This window comes from Furipterus horrens, unplaced genomic scaffold (assembly GCF_987537825.1).
Source record: "Furipterus horrens unplaced genomic scaffold, mFurHor1.1.pri manual_scaffold_9, whole genome shotgun sequence".
Classification (NCBI taxonomy): domain Eukaryota; kingdom Metazoa; phylum Chordata; class Mammalia; order Chiroptera; family Furipteridae; genus Furipterus; species Furipterus horrens.
In genome coordinates, this window is record NW_028327179.1 from 23,206,285 (window position 1) to 23,220,694 (window position 14,410).

Here is a 14,410-nt window from a genome sequence, read left to right on the forward strand (position 1 = left end):
GTGAGTAAGAGAAGAGATGAGAAGGTATATAGGGAGACCCTTCATACACTATCCCCATTTACATTTCTTCTGTTATTTTCAAACATTGCAATCAAGTATAAGAGATTAAAACAGAAAGAAGCTGTTCACTTCTTTCTTGATGGCGCTTGGTATCTTGAGGAACCTGAGGGTTTTCTGTAGGATATGCCCTAGAGGTTTGTGTTTCACCAGTTTACTCCTCTGACCTCATACTCTGCTGTGATCCCTCTGTTCATCTTTCAGCCCAGGAACCCCCTTCCACTGCAGAGCTTATCTTTCATCTCTCTGCAATTATCAAAAGATACTACTTTATTAAAACTTGTATGAATTTTATTCAATATTCATGCTTCCCAAGGGGTATGAGCATTATATTTGCCTCTAAGTAATTATGGAATGAATAGTGCTTGTTTTTCCTATTAAAAAATATTGCAGACATTATAAGTGAACTGTTTTCAGGAGAGCTCCTACTATACCTGAAATAATTTTATGTAGGTTAGTCTCTATTCTTTATTTTGCCTTACTTTAATGTCAAGCTAGCTTTTAAGAATTATTTCTCTCTCTAGCTTATGGTCTAAAATCTACAAATTATGAAAGGATAAAACATAGTACCCTTTTGTTTCTTTTCATCTCTTTCAAGTTGCTTTCTTATCTCTTCTTTATTCCTCTGGAATCTTTTTCCTGAAAGTTTTTTTTTTAGCAAAATTTCCTCTACTATACTCTTTTGAAAAGGGATCTTGTAATTCATATTTTATCCCAATCAATGAAGAGTTAGGGCCTAAACTCTGGGGAACTCCATTCTTATATTTCTAATTTTGATAAATGAAATGTTGGAGTAACCTCTGTTCCTCATTAACATGCAGATTTTTAAAATGTATAGAGGGAGAAATCTCTTATGGGTGAGAACAGAGGCATAGAAGCCTGTTTTCCTTTCTAAAACTCTATTCATTCGCTTGCCTTGTTGCCCTTTCCCTTTACGTTATTTTTGAATTGTCCAGATCATTGATTCAATGTTGTTAATACTTCCAATTTAGTTCTTTTCCTATAACATTTGGAGGAAAAGGAAAATTCTATTTTAAAATTCAATAAAAATAATGCTTGGAAAGAGGACAGATTTGGAAAACTTAGAATTTTAAGATGACAATACTCTCCAAATTCAACTCAATTCCTGTAAGAATCACAGATGGTTTCTTTGTAAAAAAAATCAACAAACTGATTCTAATATTCATATGAAATTATAAAGGATCCAAAATAGCCAAAACAATCTTGAAAAAGCAAAACGGAGTTGGAAGACTCACACTCTCTGAGTTCAAAACTTACTGCAAAGCAACAGACGTAAAGACTGTGGTACTAGTATAAGGTAGATATATAGATCAATGGAATAGAATTGAGAGTTCAGAAATAAACCCATGTGTTTATGATCAACTGATATTTAACAAGAATGCCAAGATCATTCGGTGAAAGAAAGAAGGGCCTTTTCAACAAATAGTGCCGAGACAAGTGGATAGCCACATGCAAAGGAATGAAATTGGACCCTACCTCATATCATATAAAAATTAACTCAAAATGAATCAAAGACCTAATGTAAAATAAACAGCATAATATTCTTAGAGAAAAAAATAGGGATAATGCTGCGTATCTTTGGGTTTGTATAGATTTTTATATATGATAGCAAAGGCTTAGCAACACAAGAAAAACAAAAAATCAAATTTCACCAAAATTAAAACCTCTTTTTTTTTTTTTTTTTTTTTTGCTTCTAAGGACACTAGCAATAAAGTGAAAAGACAACCCCCAAAATGGGAGAAAAACTTTGCAGATCATCTATCTGATAAGGGACTTGTGTCTACACTATATAACTCTGACAACTAAATCATAAAAACTAACAAAAATTAAAAATGAACAAAATACCCAAAAGGACATGTCTCCAAATAAGATACAGAAATGGCCAGAAAACACCTGAAAAAAATATTGACGTCATTAGTCATCAGGGAAATTAATTCAAAATTACAAGATACTAGTTCATATCCATTTGGATAGCTATAATCCAAAAAGACTCTTACCAAGTGTCAGTGAGCCTGTAGATATTGGAACCCTCAGAAACTGTGGGAATCTGAAATGAGGCAGCCACTTTTGGAAAGCAGTCTGGCAGTTCCTAAAATAATCATACTAAGAGCTAACACATGATCTAGCAATTCCACTTCTAGGGATATACACAAGAGAAATGAAAAGACTTGTCCACACAAAACTTATACATGAATGTTTGTAGCAGCATTATTCATTACTGAAAGTGAGGAACAACCCAGATACCCATTAAATGTGGGAATGGATAAACAAAATGTGGTATGTCCACACAATGGGATATTATTTGACCATAAAAGGAAATGAAGTACTGACACATGATACAACATAAATGAATTTTAGAAACAGTGTAATAAGTTTAAAACGCCAGATACAAAAGGTCACATATTGCATGGTTCCATTTGTGTGAAATGTCACAGTAGGCAAATTTATAGACACTAATAAGTGGTTGCTGGACTGTATGGGAGAAGAGAAAAATGATAGCTGAAGAGTACAAGATTTCTATTTGTGGTGATTAAAATGTGATAAAACTGACTGTGGATGTGGTTTCACATGTCTGTGGATGTACTGAAAGCCACTGAACTGGGATGTTTTGATAGTATATATGGGGATTATATCTGTGAATAAATTTGTTTTTTACAAAATTCAATAAGAGGTAGTTTCTTAGAAGCTAGATACAGTGTGGAATCTAAAACCGTTTCAATCAGCATTTCTCGCTTTGCGTCATCATATCCATTGTTCTATCTAGAACTCTGAATGGATCTCTGTACGACTGATCCGTTGGAGTTTCATAGTCGGACCCTCGTTCTCATTTCACATTTAAATATGTGAAAACCTCTCAGCCTGTGAGCTACGCAGAGCCAGCAGTGGGCCTTAGGAGGCCTGGAAGGTGTGCTGGTCCCCTGGGTCCCTCCCAGACACCATCCCAGTCTGGTCTGTAACTGTGTCTCCATTTGTATCCAGCGCTGCTCCTCCCGCAGGAAATAGGAAGAGCAAGGCTTTCTCCTCCAGTCTCACGGGCTCCAAGTGCCCTGGCACGGGGGCAGCAGCCGCCCCTGTCCTGGCTGCCCAGCGGTGCCCTGAGCAAGACAGGGTGGCTGCCAGCACACGGAGGGGAACCTCCCTCCTGCCCCAGCCCCTCCCACTGTGCATTTTCCCTTTTGCCCCTGGGACGCTGTGGTCGGTGAGGGAGGATGGAGGATGGATGGCCGTTGGCCAAGGAGTGGAGAGCCAAGGGCGGCAGGCGGTAGCCCTGCCTCTGTCTCAGAGGGTGACCCGGGTCGGGTCGCCTGCTGGAAGGCTTCTCTCCGCTGCTTCCGCCCCCCCCCCCCCCACGAGTTCCCAGCTGGACCAGTAGGAACTGGAGCAGCTGTGGCGTTCGCTGTCCCCGTGTTTGGGGCTGGTGCTTGTCCTCAGATGCCCTTGTTTGGATTCCTGGGGGTAGGGTGACTGCAGAGAGCTTCAAGGAGGAGGTGACACTTGAGCTGGCCTTGAAAACTGGGTGTCTGTAGCTGCTACAAGGATGAGGCTCTGTAGGGGGGGCTCCCACTGTCCCCCAGCTATTCTAGGTCCCTGCTGCCCAGCCTGGGAGCGGTGTCCTGGGTCTGCCCAGCACTGGCATCCCTCGGGGCCTCACTCTGCTGCGTGAAGCATCAGGTTGGGCGCAGCCCAGGACCCTCTGAGACCTGGGTTCAAGTCTGGCCTCACCCGGCTGGCGACTCCTCCTCTGGGCCCCTTTCCTCCTCTATAAAGAGGGGTTTCCGACAGAGCACAGAGGTGTACAGAGGGGGCCAAAGCTCTCAGCCCAGCTCGGTGGACGGAGCCCCCACGCCCCACTGTGGGGTCTTCTTCTCTCCCTGGACACCCTCACTTTGGGCATTTTGGCTCTTTGATGCCCGGGCCTGTAGCCTCCCTGGGAATGACCCGCCCCTTACCTGTGCCCCGAGACGGAACGCAGAGAAGCCCAGTGCACGGAGTGGGCACTCGGGGCCAGACCCTGGGCTCAGGCGCCAGCACGCCGCATGTGGGTGGGAGGAGCCCTGCGGCGAGAAAAGCTTTGTGTCCAGCCAGGGCAAGCGCCCCCCACTCCGCCGCCCCCAGCCTGGATAAGCTCCCTGCGGGGGGCCCTCCGACACCCCGTGCCCTCTGCATCTCTCTCCAGTGTCCTGTAGCTGCTACGACTGTTTTGGTATCTGTCCAAGAGAAAGAATAAGAAACGCGGCCGCAGACGGAGGCAGGCTGGGCCGTGGGTGCCTGGAGCGCCCGCCAGGACTGCGGGTGGAGGCACCCAAACGAGGCGCCCGCCCGCCGGCCACGGGCTGGGAAGCCTCTGTGCCGCTGTGTGGTGGGGTGCATTTGTGTAAGGATAAAGTAAATGTTTTGGGCACCCCTGCTTCTTGTCCCTCCCCCTGCGCCAGGGAGTAGGTGTGTTAAAAATAATTATTAAACTTTAGGCCACAGGAAAAAAAAAATAGTCAAGCTCAAGAAAAAATGATGGATTTCAAACTCCTCAGTTTATTATTGAAAGCTCTATTCCTTATAAATAAATATGTATATATGATACACACGTGTATGTATCTGCTCTTTTATATGAACCACTCAAAATAATTTCATAAGTCATTCTTTATTTAAAATTGTCTTTCAGATATTCAGAAATTCCACAGGTGGGGGCTTCACTGGAATTTTCCCCAGAGTAAATTTCTTGAACTGAAACTGCTCTCGTTCTTCTGCTGTTAGTTGATGCTTGGGCGTGAATAATTCATTAACTGTTGTCGTGCTACCATTTGAGACAGGGACAGAGGTAGATGGGCTGCTATTTCCGAAACTGTCACTGAATGACTTGGAACAAGTAGTGTCAGGTTGGGAGCCTGGATCTCCAACGCCAGCCGCCGACCTGCCATTTGTGAAGGCCGGGGCCCCCGCGGCTCCAACAGGGCCTGCTGCCGTGGGAGCTGGGAAGCCTGGAGCCCCGGGCGCGCCAGAACCTGCAGCTGCTGGGGTTTTGAACGATAACGAAGCAGCAGATGCGATTTCAGGTTTCCCAAATCCAGGTACCGGAGTAGAAGTAGTGACGGCAGGACCGGGAAAGGGAACAGCTCCAAATGCGGGCGTGTTCCCGAACACAGAAGGGCTTCCAGAAGGGGCACTGGCAAATCCAGAGCTTGTTTTAAAACTAAAATTTTGAGCATTATCACCCATGCTGTTCTTCACTGGAAAACATACAAATAAACCAGAAAAAGAAAAAAAAACCTATTACAGTCAGAAATGTGGCCATGCTAATCCCCACTTTGTCCCCCTCATTTCCCCTTTTCCTGCCACGTTTGGATGTTGGAAAGAGATCACAAGGGAGAAAAGGAACGACGAGAAGCCAGAACAAACCCACTGTCGTCCTGCTGCACCGACCTCATCTGCACCTGATTCCCCTTCACTCCATGAGGCCGCTTTGAAAAGCCTGAGGGCTTAGCGAGCGGAGCGCTCTGACACTTCCGGCTTGCCCACGACCCGCCGCCCATCTCATTGGAGCTGTCACTTGAGGAGGACACTATGCTGTTATACAGTGACAAGAAAAGTCCCGAAAGGTGCTGCTACTACCACAGCTATAAAAGTCTTGAAAAGCCACTCCTAAAATATACTTCTAAAGCTTGAGCCACAGGGCCTTTCAGAGAACAGCCCAGCCCGTTCTGGCCCCCCTTTCACTAAGGTTTGATGAATCAAATTCTCTCAAGCTCCATTATGGAAGGCGGTCGACTCTGCAAGGCTGACTTAAAATGGTGCTTAACATCCCTTCAGGTTTTGCAACTTGAAACCTATAAAACCCTGTTTTTCCAAATCAGTGAAGTCCTGCATTACTTTATCACTTACCTGGGCATCCAAATGCTGCTGTTTGCCTACTCCCAGATCCAGATGTAGAGGGTGCTGGATTTAGTCCATTCTCAGTATCAGCAGAGAGCTATAAGAAAGGGCACATAATAAAGTACCTGCTGAAAAATTCTCAAGTACCTTTCTATATATGTACTTCAGAGCCAAATTAAAAATTTAAAGTATGTACTTAAAAACGTGACATGTTTAACATAGAAAAATGCCCACAATAGGAATACAGACAGAAAAAAGTGCACCAGCCTCAGAGATTAAGAGTTAATGGCTGATGAATTACGGTTTTAATTTTAGTTATGCTTTTAAATTTTTCCTAGCCCTGGCTAGTGTGGCTCAGTGGATTGAGTGCCGGCCTGAAAACCAAATGGTCGCCGGTTCGATTCCTGGTCAGGGCACGTGCCTGGATTGTGGGCCACATCCCCGGGTAGGGGCATTGTAAGAGGCAACTGACCAATCTCTCTCTTGCACATTGATGTTCCTCTCCCTTCCCCTCTCGCTAAAAAGTAAACAAAACCTTTAAAATTTTTTGTTTTCTAAATTTCAATGAATACATACTAAAATGAGAAAAATAATTTTTAATAACACATTTCAGTATCTATAGGCCGACCTACATGTTTTCTTAAAGATTTTATTTATTTACTTTTAGAGAGAGAGGAACGGAGGGAGAAAGAGAGGGAGAGAAACATCCATACCAGCCAGGGCTTGACAGAAAATTTTAAGTTTGCTTTCCAAATTGAAAGTAAAATTCTTGCAAAAAAAGCAATAGATAAGAAAGACACTTCCATTCAGCAAACTTTCAGGTACTCACCAAAGCTGTTTTAGGTGATGTGTTTAGACTTTTCAGTTCATTTACCCTATTCCTCTACTGATTTTTTTTTTTTTCTGTAATGAATTTTATTGAATACACCAAAGACAATCCTTTATGAAAAAAACAAAATACAAAAAACTAAATTTGTATAAGCATGCATGTGTGACAAACCAGTGATCAGGCCTGCTGAGACCAAACCGGGGCAGACCCAGTTCAGACAACAGCCCACATGAAGGTGCTTTTATTCAATGCAAACAGACAGCAACAGTGGCAACAGAATGAGACCACAAATGCAACGTAACATTTTGTGACCTCTGACTAGGCTCTGACCAGTCTATCATTCTTTTCTTACCAGCCACATAAGACAAAGAACTCATCTGTTAATGTCAGAAACTTTAAAGATCTTAGTCCAGTTGGAAACAACTACAATGAAGAGACCTTTTTTCTAGCCAGCTATTTCCCCAATTCCAAGTTGTCTAGCAGGTTAATTTCAACATAATAGAAGGTGTCATCTGGCTGCACCATGCACTGGTGAAAGGGACAGGATTAATGTGGTTTGTGCTCAAGCTGCTGGGCCTCCTGACTGGTTGTGTCCTTCTCTGCACCTCGATCCTCAGTTTTCTTAGACTCGGTTATCTGAGGATAAAAGGGACCTACCAGCCAGGTGAGGCGTGTGTTGTTAACAAGATAATCCATCACATCATCTAAAGACTCTTTCATTTTCTGCAGCTGCCCCTTGCTAGAAGTAAGGAAGCCGTCAGACACTTCTTTAAAGGACGCAGCATTGCAGAACACGGAGTAGATGTCTCCAGCCATCACCCCCAAGTGACTGGCCTGATCTTGGATATTCTGTGGTAACCCCTGGATGTTGGACAGGAGAGTGGAGGACGTGGTCTGCAGCTGCTGAGTCAGGTTTCGGGCAATAGCAAGAGTACGTGACTCAATGTGCTCGGCACAGTGTGATTCATCAGTATCATCGTAGCCAATGCTTCTCTTCCACTCCACCCAGGACAGGTAGAGCTTGTCCTGAGCACCCTGAATTCTCTGGTTGGCACTATGCACATTCTCCCTGGCAAATTCAATCAGGTTAACAGTGGAATGAAGCTGAGAAATGGTCTCTTGGCTTTTCTGCTTAGCTTCTTTCACTCTGCTGAGAGCCTGCTGGTAGGCACATGAGCGGAGCTTGGTAGACAGAGACCCCAGCCTAATATAATAACTTGGCTTCTGGAGAGTGTCAAATCCTTCGACTTTTTCTGCTTCTTTTTCTAGTTCTTCCTCAGTGAGAGGGAGGTATTGGTCTACCAGCAGCTCTGATGTGGTGAGTGCATTTTCTACTCCACTGCTCACCAGCTGCATCATCCGACTCCCCATGACTGTGTTAATACTGCCATTGACCACAGACTTGGTCTTCTCTACACTGCCAGTCATTGCTCCTTTAGTCTTGTCCATCACCCCAGTGATCATGCTGGCCACAGAATCCTTGACCCGGCTCACAGTTGTTGTCACAGCATCCTTTGCCCCAGTCACTGCTCCTTTAGTCTTGTCCATCACCCCAGTGATTGTGCTGGCCACAGAACCTTTGGCCCCGGTCACAGTCATCGTCACAGCACCTTTGGCATTGGCAACAACCTGATTTGTTGGCTGGTTCAGAATAGGCAGTCTCTCCCCAATCCTGTCCAGCCCCCTACAGGCATAGGTATTGGCAACAGCAATTTGTGGCTCTAGCTTCTGGATGATGGGCAGAGCGCTCATTACAGCCAGCGACGTGATGGTCTTCACACCCTTCTCCGCGATCTCACACACAGACTTCAAATAAGGATACTGATCCTTTGTAGTGACATAGGCCGAGGACACGAGGTCATATGTGGAGCTGACCAACGGTAGGTTGGCCACCCTAGTCACCACACTCGGCTGTGGATCAACTGCAGCTGATACCATTTTTCTTCCTGGAGAGAGAAGAAATCGATTGACAGCAGCTCAGAGGCAAAGATCCGGTAGCCCTACACGCCGAGCTCTAGCAACACTTTATCACTTACCTGGGGACCCAAATGCTGCTGTTTGCCTACTCCCAGATCCAGATGTAGAGGGTGCTGGATTTAGTCCATTCTCTGTATCATCAGAGAGCTATAAGAAAGGGCACATAATAAAGTACCTGCTGAAAAATTCTCAAGTACCTTTCTATATATGTACTTCAGAGCCAAATTAAAAATTTAAAGTATGTACTTAAAAACGTGACATGTTTAACATAGAAAAATGCCCACAATAGGAATACAGACAGAAAAAAGTACACCGGCCTCAAAGATTAAGAGTTAATGGCTGATGAATTACGGTTTTAATTTTAGTTATGCTTTTAAATTTTTCCTAGCCCTGGCTAGTGTGGCTCGGTGGATTGAGTGCCGGCCTGAAAACCAAATGGTCGCCGGTTCGATTCCCGGTCAGGGCACGTGCCTGGATTGTGGGCCACATCCCCGGGTAGGGGCATTGTAAGAGGCAACTGACCAATCTCTCTCTTGCACATTGATGTTCCTCTCCCTTCCCCTCTCGCTAAAAAGTAAACAAAACCTTTAAAATTTTTTGTTTTCTAAATTTCAATGAATACATACTAAAATGAGAAAAATAATTTTTAATAACACATTTCAGTATCTATAGGCCGACCTACATGTTTTCTTAAAGATTTTATTTATTTACTTTTAGAGAGAGAGGAACGGAGGGAGAAAGAGAGGGAGAGAAACATCCATACCAGCCAGGGCTTGACAGAAAATTTTAAGTTTGCTTTCCAACTTGAAAGTAAAATTCTTGCAAAAAAAGCAATACATAAGAAAGACACTTCCCTTCAGCAAACTTTCAGGTACTCACCAAAGCTGTTTTAGGTGATGTGTTTAGACTTTTCAGTTCATTTACCCTGTTCCTCCACTGATTTCTTAACCGTTGGGTGGAATTTAGCTGGAGAGAGAAGACAGAAAAATAACGAGTCAATATCGAGTGTTTATTTTCATCTCTCAAACAACTTCACATCTTTGCCAAAATTACAGAAAGTATATGAAACATTTTTACGGCCCATCGCTTGTAAAGTTCGCATTGACCCGCCCCTGTTTGCCAAAGATATTCCAGCTCTAGTCCCCTCTGCCTGTTCTCCAGCTCCTTGAATCACCCGGTTCAGAAGCACAAGTACCTGGCGGCACACAGTTAGTTGTATTTGGGTGGGAGAAGAGCGAGTGTGCCAGTTAAAACGCATGATCATGACTGTAGACAACAACAAAAGAGTTTGTCATTTCCTTTAGCACAAACTTCCTCAAGCTGAGCTTTTTAATTTTTGATATTTGACATGTGAGAATGTTAATCTATATAATCGACTGCTTTGTTTAACTTTGTTTTTCTAACATTCATCACAGTGTCTGCACCTAAGAGATGCTCTCTAAGTGTTTGCCAACTGATGAAAGGGTTTGATTTCCGGGACCGATTGTTGGGAGAGTTCGTAATGAAATAGTGACATTCCTAGTTACTACGGTCAAAGTACATTACCACCATTTTGGATAACCAATCAATTTCCAATAAAGTAATTTAGAAAATAAAAATAGCCTTGTCTTGAAAATAACTGTAGCCCTCACCCACTTTACCAAAACAAGCAAGCCTCTAAATATGGAGAAGATAGTAATTCACAGCTAATCTGTTATTGAGGTAGATGAATAGGAAACAAACTTACATAACGTTGTAAGTTGTTGCTGGCTAAGCAGTTATGGTATTCAAGTCTCAGCTCCTCTGGTGAAATGTCAGTGAAACCTGAAGGGAGAAATCAATTGGAATCTTTAAAATAAATGCCAATATTTTTGATAGAATAGTAAAGCTAAAGGGGCGAGACAAGAAAGTGCACTAATGTTGATATTAGAAAATTTTCATAATCATAAGGAAAAAATTAGAATAAAATGTAGTTGGTTATTATCTTTGAAGGGGAAATTCTTTTTCTAAATATAAATGGAGAGGAAGAACTAACAGAAAAGAAAGTTGACTACGTATACATTCAAATTTCTATGTAGAAAAATACTCTCTATGTCAAACTATAATAAGCAAAATTAAAACGCAGATGATAAGCTGGGAAATCCAGAATGGCGACATGACAGGAGAAGAACTAATGTTAACATATTAAGAGTTCTTACAAATCACTGAGAAGAATAAGTTAATATGAGCAAAAACAACAAACAGCCAACTCACAAAATTTTCAAATAGCCAATAAATAAATGAAGTAAAAAAGTGCAATTTAAAAATACAACTGAAAATCAAGATAAAAGCCTTTACTCATCAGACTGGCAAAAATTAAAAGTGAATATTATTTATTGGCTTTAAGAATTTGGCGAAGCTCGGTGGGACTGAGCATTGGCCTGCGAACCAAGTGTTGCTGGTTGGATTCCCACTCAGGGCACATGACTAGGTTGCATGTCAGGTCCCCAGTTGGGGGCGCGAGTGAGAGGCAACCACACAGTGATGTTTCTCTCCCTCTCTTTCTACAAAAGTAAATAAATAAACAAACAAACAAAGAAATAATTTAAAAAAAAAAGAAAAAGAATTTGGTTAAGTGGCTCTGACCAGCGTGGCTCAGCTTGTCGGGCATTGTCCCACAGAGTGAAAGGTCGCCAGTTCGATTCCCAATCGGGGAACATGCCTGGACTACAGGCCTGGTCCCCAGTTGGGGCATGTGTGAGAGGCAGCCAATTGATATTTCTCTCACACATTGATGTTTCCCTCTTCTATCCGCCCACCCCCCCAAAAATAAATACAAGAAATCTTTTAATAAAATAAAAGAAAAAATGTGGTGAAGTGGACAGTCTCCTAAACTGCCATTGAGGGGACTAAAAATGTACAACTCTTACAGGAGGAAAATTGTCATTAAGCATCAATTGCCACAGAAATGTTCACACCTTCTGATCTTAATAGCACTGCTAGGATTTAACCTCAGGAAATAATCAGATGCATTGAGTCTGTTGCAATATACCGCCTGGGTGTAGTATAGGACGAAAACCTGTTCTTGCACAGATATGGAGCTGGAAAAGAATGATGTTAACGGCCTTTTCAGATAGTTTGGAATATTCTTCTTTGACGTCACACCAGAACTTGACAGGTGGTAGTTTCTAAAAGTTTAGCTCCAATGTCGACTCAAACTTTTTGTACTATCACATTCAATTCACTGGATAATTTTGCACTTCGAATGGACTTTTTAGGTATGTATAATTTTGCAACATTACAGATTAAATATTTGGAAAATACTGGTTCACTGAGTTATCGAGAACTCCCAAACACGGCCAAATGGTCTTTTACAATATCAAAATATTCATATTTGTTAATGTCACTATCCATCTCATCAGAAGAGACTTTATGTATCGAGAAGTTATCAAGCTCACATGAGAAAAAAATTTCTCCATCATCTAATATTCACTTGAAAGCTTGCATTTTATCATTGTCAGTTGTTCTCTATGAAGTAACGGGCTCCCTTCATTTATTTTTAAAGAAAGCGTCACCAAATACTTAAGTCAAAATAACCGTAGTTGCCACTTATTCTTTCATTAGCCACTGTTCTGTGGGGGAAAAAAGTGGCTGGTTCAGCTCCCAAGTCAAACGAGCACACCAGGACTTTCCCTTCAAACACCCATCACGCTTGAGTATGTGGCAGAAACAACTCTGTGTGTGCTTCCCATTTGGTCACACAGTATAGTAAAAATGGTTTGCACTCAGAGGTCAAGATCTCATAAAATTAAAAACTTCTACCATTTCATTTCAGACATAATCTTAAGCCAAAAGGACATTAACCTTTTTCATTGACTACTGTTAGACTTTGTGACTACGGTTTATTGTTTCTAGCTTGATTTACACTAAGATATAAGGGGCTTTACTCATCGATTTTTTTGCTTCAACTGTGCAAATGTCAACACAGTGAAAATGGCAACTCGTGCATTAGGATTATTATGAAAAGATTTTTGAACTCGTACAGCTCCTGCAAGGGTCTCAGGAACAGGGTTGCCAAATTGAGCAAATAATAATACAGGATGCCCAGTTCAATTTGAATTTCAGACACACACACTTGTAGTATAAATATGTCACCAATGTTACATGGGTTATTCATATGCTAAAACATTATTCTTTGTTTACCTAAAATTGAAGCTTCACTGGGCACCCCATATTTTATCCGGCAACCCGACATAGGGATCTACATCCCACACTTGGGAGGAACTGCTTTAGGGCATTCGACAGGCATTAGGTACAATGCTGAACTGATTTTACAAGGCTAATACGTCTTTATTTTCTTTACAGAAAAATCACCAGCTGGAGTTCTCTTATTTCCTTGTTTTACTTATTGTCTCCTTCCCTCAAGAACATAAGCGTCATAAGGGAGGGATCTTGCCTATCTTGCTCACCAACATATCCCCAGCACTTAGAATAGGGCCTGGCACTAAAGAAATTCGGTGAGGAGTACCGAAGCAACTGAGGAGCGGTGTGATGCAAATGCTTGCAGAGAATGAGCAGGCAGAGCTGAGACAGAGTACAGATGCCAGAGTTCTGAGGGAGTGCAAGGACTGTCATCCGCTAGGAGCCTGCTATTCACTCAGGACCAGCCAGGTGGGCTTAGCAGTGTGGCAGTTTAGGTTGCAGCCCAGAAGGAGCTTTAGAAACTCTAGACAAAAGAAAATGGGAAGGGAAGGAGTAATTCTACAGAAGTGTTATCCCTGCAGCCCAGCTAAAGCTCCTGACCTTCAAACATTATCTCCAGGATAGGCCTTCACATGCTTTATGAAAAACAACTACCCTTAAAAGGAAAGACAGGGAAGAAAGAGCAAGCAGAATCAGACAGCTAAGGCCTTCGTGGCAGGCAGGATATGACTCTTCTATTCACCGCAGGCAGCCAAGAGGTTCTGAAGGGGTACCTATGGAGAGCCAAGAGTAGAGCCTCTGCTTGGGCTTACAGAATTAGAACTGTGGTGGGTCCTGATGTTACTATTTTCTCATGAGAACCACATATCTTAAAAGAACTATACCTTTCAACCTCAATCTCCGAATCATGAAGTTCTGCTGCAATGCTCAGGCACTTTAAAGAATGTCCAACCTCTCCTAACTACAGCTAAGTTCGTGGTTCATTTCTTTATTTGGCAGGGTCTCGCTTTTAGAGAATGAGAGTTGTAAAACGTAGTTTAAAAATGTACAATTTCTCAGTTACCTGAAAGGCAAGATACGTTTCCCTCTGGTGAAAAAACGGAGAACGGCCACTGACCAGAGGACTCCCAAACGACCACATCTTTTCCCATTTCGTCCCTGACAAAGAAAAAGAAAATAGTTTTCATCTGCTTATTAAAATTTATCTTTTTCTCATTTTCAATGATTGAAATGTTAAATTGTAGTAAATATATAATTTTAGGTTTCTCGTTATGTTTTCTCAAGTGTCCTTTAAAGCAGAAGTTACAGAACTATAAACTACATTTCATGTGATAGATACAATATTAAAGAAGTTCATAATTTTGCTTTTGCAGTACACGGAACCATTCGCTAATTCATTTCATTGAGAACAACTGTGTCATACATAGATTAAAGAACTAAGATATAATAAAATACACAACACAACTTTAATGGTTTTTGTTCATTACCATCCACATC

At 42.3% G+C, this 14,410-nt stretch overlaps 1 protein-coding gene and 1 pseudogene across 4 annotated transcripts in view; both read right to left on the reverse strand.

Annotated features, from left to right (window-relative positions):
* Nucleotides 1–9,712, reverse strand: part of LOC150001403 (perilipin-2-like) — a 219,453-nt gene extending 209,741 nt beyond the window's left edge. For 2 of the 3 annotated variants that reach the window (XR_016513027.1, XM_090287156.1), the window contains exons 1-3: nucleotides 9,632–9,712; nucleotides 8,812–8,899; nucleotides 7,433–8,721 (exon numbers count right to left, since the gene is read on the reverse strand). Coding sequence is in view for 2 of the 3 variants with exons in the window: in XM_090287156.1 (XP_090143282.1) it covers nucleotides 7,433–8,713 (1,281 nt within the window). In the remaining variant the exon portion in view is untranslated. Of the gene's footprint in view, nucleotides 1–6,865; nucleotides 8,722–8,811; nucleotides 8,900–9,631 lie in introns of those variants that run through there. The other variant, XM_090287155.1, reaches the window with a different exon arrangement.
* On the reverse strand, nucleotides 4,699–6,056 carry LOC150001409 (nucleoporin NUP42 pseudogene; annotated as a pseudogene). The gene is made up of 2 exons (XR_016513028.1): nucleotides 5,956–6,056; nucleotides 4,699–5,303 (listed from the first exon to the last, which is right to left on the reverse strand). The product of XR_016513028.1 is annotated as a nucleoporin NUP42 pseudogene (transcript).
* Nucleotides 9,713–14,410: the final 4,698 nt, after the last annotated feature.